This window comes from Silene latifolia, chromosome X (genome assembly GCF_048544455.1).
Source record: "Silene latifolia isolate original U9 population chromosome X, ASM4854445v1, whole genome shotgun sequence".
NCBI lineage: Eukaryota > Viridiplantae > Streptophyta > Magnoliopsida > Caryophyllales > Caryophyllaceae > Silene > Silene latifolia.
Genome location: NC_133537.1, coordinates 268,499,544 through 268,507,199, shown reverse-complemented (window position 1 = coordinate 268,507,199; position 7,656 = coordinate 268,499,544). Strand labels below are relative to the sequence as shown.

Genomic DNA, 7,656 nt, shown 5'->3' with positions numbered 1-7,656 from the left:
AATTATTTTTCTTATGCTTTAATGATTTTATTTGTCAAATTCGATAAACCGCAAAGATGTTTTTCTTGAAAGATTTTCGAAATTTTTAACCTATGTTTTGAATATTATGAATGTCATGGAATTATTCCAGAATGTTCAAGAGTTTAAATTTCAAATTTTGAAATTATTTGAAATTATTTTAATTTAATTTGGAGTTTTTATATATATTTTGAGTCCAAATGAACAATATTAGAAATTCAAGTTGAATTATTGTCGAAATTTTTGTGAAGACTAAATTTTGAGTCCTAAAAGGTTAGGGTAATTAACTTGACCATAAATGTGATTTATGAAATAATTCATGATTTTAATAGTTAATAATCATTTTTTTTTTTGGGGAAATGTAAGTGGTTATATTAATGCCCAAACAACCAAATTTGCCAGAGATCAAACTCTAGCTCAATACAAGACTCATGCTAGTCGTGTTATCCAGTCTTGCACACTCCTAATACTGGACCCAACACAACTAGCTCTCAATTGCAGAATAAAAATCTTCTTCGCCTGCTTTATAACAACAGCAGGCAAAGTCATTACATTTTCAAGCCGACACCTATTCCTCACCTGCCATATGCTATACATTACATGTGCCAAACAAGCTGCTACAATGTGCTTTCGCAACAAAGACCTATCCCTATGCCCTAGCCACCAAATGATCACATTCTGATCAGGGATATGGGACCCCAACCAGTCTGCAATCTGCTGCCTGCAACGCTGACTGAAAGGACACAGGAAAAAAAGATGATCTATGCTTTCCTCAGCTGCTCCACATAGAAAACAACAGTTTCCAGGAATAATCTTCATCTTCCTCAGTCTATCCTGAGTGAGCAATCTGTTCTGCGCAACCAACCAGATAAAGAACTCATGCTTGGGGAGCATTATTCTATTTCTGATCCGAGGGTACCATGGAACATCAGCAACATCCTCTGCCAGCCAAGAATAACCCAACTGTACAGTGTACTCCTGATCATTCCTCCTCCAATCATCATCAAACATGTGATGTTTTAGCTGGTGCTTAACTGCACAAATGCGTTTTCAAGCCCAACTAGAACTTGTATAAGGCTCATAGTCCTTCCATATCCTGTCTTTTATATAGATAGCATGCACCCAACGGACCCACAAATTATCAGCTTTCATCTCCACCCACCACACATACTTGGCAAGTAGAGCAATGTTCCACTGGTAGAGATTTTTAAAACCAAGACCTCCTTTTTTCTTTGGTTGACAGATCTGATTCCATGCTACCAAATGAGGACGTTCTTTATTCTCAGTACCATACCAGAGGAAAGCTCTACAGACAGTGTCAATCTTCTTTAGGACAGTTTTTGGGATCATGAAGATTCGTGCCCAATAACTATGGAGAGCACTAAGCACTGCAGAAATAAGGACAACTCTTCCCGCATACGACAATTGTTTAGCCCCTATTCTCTGTATCCTCTCAGTGACCTTATCAACTAAACACTGACAATCAAGTACCCCCAGTCTTTTAGGCATTACTTTGACACCCAGATATTTAAAGGGGATACTACCTTTCTTCATACCAGTAAGCACCTCAATATCTTTTACCAGACTGTCACCCACCCCATTGCAATAGAAACTGGATTTGCTACTGTTCATGTGGAGTCCAGACGCCAATGAGAAAGTACTGAAGGCCCTCATCATTAGCGTAATAGAATACAAATCACCCCTGCTAAACAACAACAGATCATCTGCAAAACACAAGTGGTTCAGGCTGAGCTTATTACATAATGGGTGGAATTTAAACCCAGGAAACCTGTGCAACACTCCAAACAGTCTACTCAAATAGTCCAAGCAAATAGTAAACAGCAAGGGGGAAAGAGGGTCCCCTTGCCTCAACCCTCTTCTCCCTTTGAAAAAACCAAACACTTCCCCATTCAGAGCCAAAGAATAAGAAGGGGATGACACACATTCCATAATGAGATCAATGCTAATCTTAGGGAATTGAAGATGGACTAGCATATCATGTAAGAAACTCCATTCAATAGAATCATACGCCTTTTGAAGGTCTATCTTCATCATGATTCTAGGGGAACAAATCTTCCTATTATATAATTTGATGAGGTCTTGGCAAATTAAAATGTTACCCACAATATCCCTCCCTGCAACAAAAGCACTCTGAGAAGGGTGGATGATATCAGGCAAAACACAGCTTAACCTTGAGCAAAGCACCTTAGCCATACATTTATAAACAGTGTTACAGCAGGCAATGGGCCTGAACTGAGTAACACTGTCTGGAACATCAACTTTAGGGATCAAGGTGAGAGTGGTGTTATTAGCTTCCTTCAGCACCTTCCCTGAGCTAATCATATTTCTGACAGCACTGCAGATGTCTTTCCCAACAATGGCCCAAGAGTCCTTGAAGAACTGGTCGCTATACCCATCGGGACACAGGGCTTTAGAACCGGGAATGGAGAACATTGCATTTTTTATCTCATCATCAGTAACAAACCTAGTAAGAATCTCCCTGTGCTCATCAGTTAAACACTTACCAGCCCTTATGACCCCCTTATGAACAGGAGTCACCCCATTTGAAGAGCCAAGCAAACCTATGTAATACTCCTCAAAGGCAGATTTGATTCCTTGAGGTGTAGTACACAGCTCCCCCTCTTTGTCTTTTATATGATAAACCCTGTTAAAGGCCCTCCTTCTCTTAATACTAGCATGAAAGAATGCAGTATTCTCATCCCCATTTTTTACCCAATTTTCCTTTGCTTTTTGAGCTAGAAAAGAATTCCTAGCCTTAGTGAGATTTAATAATAGTTAATAATCATTCAAATCCATAAAACCGATAAAATATACGATATTGGCTCTTAAAAGGCGATTTAGCATAAAATTAAGCATGTTCATACATATTGTAATGCTGTATTTTATTTATGGTTGTCATAATTTTGATTTATATAATTTTTGAATTATGTAATTTTACTTAGTATGGCCTTAGTTTTAATTGGTATTACCCGGAATGTATGGGAATATCGATTCGGTTGTAATTATTGTGATCTCGTATCACCGTTTTGTAATTCAATAGATTTAATATTTTATTACAAATGTATAATAGGAAATTATGTAATTCATTTTGTAATTTCCCGGAGTTTCCATGAAGACGGTGTTACCTCGAGATGCGTGCCAAGACCGAAGTTCAAGGGACCAATGGAGTTGGTTTCCGAATTTGTAATAGTTAATTAAATTATATTTTCTTTTTAGGAAGGCCATACTAGGATTTTATGTTTTATGTTTTGCATTTATTTATGTTTGCATGCATCGCTAAATCGCCATAACTAAACATGCATTTTATTTTATCGAGTCATCGACTGTGTCAATTATGATTATCGTAGTTCACCGCTTTAGTTCACTTAAAACGTGATAGATAATAAATTGACATGACCTCTCGCTAAATTAATAATTGAGGATTAGCCTTACCAAATAGTAGAAACCATGAATCCCAATTTCATAAGGAAGTAGGCTCGGCTCACCGGGGTGCTAAACTTGTTACGTTGGGTAAGTGGGTAGTAAAATGTTATTACATCGAAATTTGGATTGAGCTCAACGGAAGTATTCGTGACCGTAGTCGCATGTGTTCCGGGCTAAAGATAAATATTAGAGTAATTTTATCGACCAAGAGTTCTAGAAGTAGAATCGATTAAAAAGTTAATCCACCGAGTTATATTGATAAGGGATGAATCGGCTCACCGTGCCCGAATTGATATGAATTTGGATCTCGGGATCATTTATAATAGTTGGGTAGAGGTCACTATATAAATGTTTAAAACTTGTTTAAAATGTTTACAAGTATTATGAAAACAATAGATGTTTATTAATTCCTTCATTTTTTTTATTTTGTAGTCAAATTTGTTTTCTCTATTGCAATAGCAACTCCAAATTCAAACGCCACCACTAGCTCAAACACTCTCACCAATGTTTCATGGCTCCGATCCTTCATGGATCGTTGTAAATTAGAAAAGAATGGGTCTAACCTTGCCGATTGGGACGCGTAACTTCGCTTGGCCGCGGAGGGTGACGACAAGCTTCGTTACCTTACCGAGGCCTCTCCCGCCGCACCTACCGCTAGGTCTACCCCCGCCGCTAGGCAAGCCTATGAGACTTACCAAAAGGAGTCGGCCGCGATCAAAAATGTGTTGATCTTCTCAATGGAAGCCGAACTCCAAAGCAGTGCTATGAAGATTAGCACCGCCTATGAGATCTATATGAAGCTTGTGACCATGTTTTCACAAGCTCCGAGGATCATTCAATATGAAGTGGCTTCCGCATTCTTTGATCTCAACATCAAGGAGGGCCAAAAATTTAGCCCTCATGTGCTTAAGTTGATGGAGCATGTTGAGACTTTAAAAATGCAAAAGGTAGAGATTCCTGAGGAACTCATAATTGATCGAATTTTTCATTCCTTGAACAAGGTTAAAGCATATGTCCAATTCAGGGTGAATTTTAATATGCAAAACTTGAAAGTGTCCCTCGATGAATTGCACAAAATGCTTGTGCAAGTCGAGAGGGACATGAGGCTAAATGCTAGCACCACCAAGGATGTGCTCAACATTAATCAAAAGAGCAAAGGGAATTTCAAGAAAGGTGGTCACAAGGGAAAGAAGCAAACTCCCTACAAGAACAAAGGAAAGGCTTGTGAAGCTAGCTCATCAAAGCCCAAGAAGGCTGCCCCCTCCGGGGACAAATGCCACTATTGTAATGGTGTTGGGCATTGAAAGAGGAATTGTCCTAAGTACCTAGGCGACATCAAATCTGAAAAGATCACTCCAGTAGGTAAATGACTATCCCTTCTTTTATGTTTTTAATTCAACTTTGGTATTTTGATACAAGTTGCGATAAAGTATCCCCTTTTAATTGTAATTAGGGCCTCCTCTAAGCAACAACAAGGGCAAGGAAAAGCAAGCTTAAGAGATCGTGAGGGAGCTAGGAGTAGCCACCCATGAAGCTTGGCTTTATTTGTTGTCTTTAATTTCATGTTGTGTTTTGAATTCTAGAACTATTTTAATTTCCTTGTTTGACATGAAAATTTGTTTTAATCCTTTGAACAATGGTTGTAATTTTGGATTAATAGTGACTTGGTTTGCAACCCAAGTCACTACGCTTATCGTATTTTAATTGTTCTAAAATTCATCTTTATATGCTTGACATAGAAACACATGAATATCTACTTAAATTGATCCAATAGACAATTATAATGATAGATTCATTATCTGTCCATAAGCTTGGAGTTTGTGTATGATCGATTATAAAGTATGATCGGTTGATGTCGTCGGGTCATATCCAATCAAACACATTTATAATACTCAACAAACTACTAGTTAGCGGTAAGTCGAGGTTGATCCATGGGACGGTGTGCTTTGGGTTCTAAGTCTATCTATCTCAATTTATGCTAGTGTCACAATTTGTTTGGTTTGTAGTTGTGTTCTAGACTAATGCAAGCAATAAAGTATAACAGGCAACGAAATAAAGGATGTAAACAAATGGTTAAAAGTGCTAGGATATCATGGGGTCATAGGGGAATCATGGGAATTGATCATACAAACATGTTCTGAAATTATAAGCAAACAATTATTGTTGTGGAGAAACCGAGTTGGTTTATATCTTACGGTTCTTAGGAAGAGTTGGGTCCCGGAGCCGAATCGATTAGATTGTACAACACCTACAAGTCGACTTACTTTCCTCTTAATCAACTTCTATGCATGGTCTAAAAAGACTCGAGTTGGTTTATATCTTACAAGTCAAGTTGAGTAGATAAAAGATGGTTGTAAATGCAAGGATTCATAGGCTTAGCATTTCATCAAACATAACATGTGCATAAAGTTGACATCACAACAAGCAAGCAATTTAATCATGAAAACATATTAGATTAAGCATGAATCAATCCCATATTGGTTTCCCTTAATTACCCACTAATCCTAGCTAAGTAACTACCCACTCATGATCAAGTTTAACATGTTAATAAGGTTGTCAATCATATTAACAAAGCCAAACATGATGAATAAGTAATAAAGATTAACAATAATTAAAACAAGGATTAAGAGAATTATACCTATGGAGATTCCAAAATAATAATGCAAAGAATAATAGAAGAACTTGATGATTGATGAAGGGTTGTCAATCCTCCAATAATAACCCAATAATCTTCAATTACCCAATAATAAACTTGAATAATAAACTTGAACAATAATTAAGGAGAGATTAATGTGTAATTTGTGGAAAGATTAAAGAGTAATCTATTCTAATCTACTCCTAATCTAATCTAAGAGGAATTTCTAATAAGAGAGCTTGATCTAATCTAAAACTTGATAAAAAGGGGTCCCCTTTGATCATTTACAAGTGGGGTATTTATAGTAGAAATTAGGTGGATGCATTAGGGTTAACTAAGGGTTAAACTAGTAATTACACTTTTTAGATTGAGCAGGGAGAAGCCGGTATTTTTCGAAGGAAGGGCTTCTTTCTTTGAAGCTTGAAGATGACGAAATTGTGTTGTGAAGGAATCCGGGCGGATTGTTGTCGGGACGGGCGGATTCAGGCGGGGGAAAACGGGCGGATTCAAGGGAATCCGGACGGATTCTGGTGGCTGCTAACCCGGGCGTCTTTGAGGGAAAACGCACGGATTCTTGTGCTGGGGACGGGCGGATTCTGGACAATCCGCTTGGATTGTAGCTCAGCACGGTTTCTTCTTCTTTTCTTCCCTTTTCTTCATAAAATCCTTGGGGATTTCCTCGGGGATGCAGGGATCCTTTCTCAATATTGCTCATCTACTATCATATGTACAAAGGCCTTCTAATCTTGTCTCTCCTTGATGCTTGGTCATTGAATTCAATCGATTTAGTCTCGTTTTGCCATGAAAATGAAAATTTTGCACTCCTTTCCTACCAAGGGATCAAAATCTCAAAGAATATGCAAAACAAAGAACTAAAGACAATAAATGACCCAAATATGCACTAAAAAGCATGGGAACAAGGCTAATTCGGGGGCTAAATATGCGCTAATTATGGTCACATCAAAGTAATATTGAGTTAATGAACTCACTTAAGGGAAACTTAATAACCTACATACACCCACTAAATCTTTAAAAATTGAATAAGTCTATTAATCTATGTGATATCTCTCCTTCTTCACCAAAACATCATTTGTGTCACAAAAGCTATCTTTTGAATATTTAGTTTATTTATTCTAAAGATAGAGTGGGAGTAATATTAAGACACAAAGAATGATTTGTATACCTTGAGTAGATGAGATCTATATAAGAGAAAATAATTTGTATACATTACTAATTATGTATAGATGGGATCCATGTGAAGAAACCAAAAGAAGATGTTCTTAGGGTAACTACGTCAGGAGACCAAAAGAAGATGTTCTTAAGGAAACTACGTAAGGAGACCAAAAGAAAGTACTTAAAGGAACATGACTAATGAAAAGACTTAACATAAAGATTCTTGTTTGATTATGATCAAACTAAACATAAAGATTCAACGTTAACGTTTACTTAAGGGCCTAATGAAACAAAATGCATCCTTGAATATAAATGAGATTTATGATTAAGAGTTGCATATAAAGACATATCGATGTCTATAATAGCTAAGTTAATGGTTAACCATG

The 7,656-nt window shown here is 37.1% G+C and overlaps 1 protein-coding gene across 1 annotated transcript; it reads right to left on the bottom strand.

The window, feature by feature from the left end:
* Positions 1-447: 447 nt before the first annotated feature.
* Positions 448-1,029, bottom strand: LOC141620080 (uncharacterized). The gene has a single exon (XM_074437043.1). The coding sequence runs from the start codon at positions 1,027-1,029 to the stop codon at positions 448-450; it is 582 nt and encodes a 193-aa protein (XP_074293144.1).
* Between the last annotated feature and the right edge of the window lie 6,627 nt (positions 1,030-7,656).

Excerpts from the sequence above, each read along its gene's own strand:
- LOC141620080 (XM_074437043.1), bottom strand. The coding sequence starts at position 1,029 with ATGTTTGATGATGATTGGAGGAGGAATGATCAGGAGTACACTGTACAG.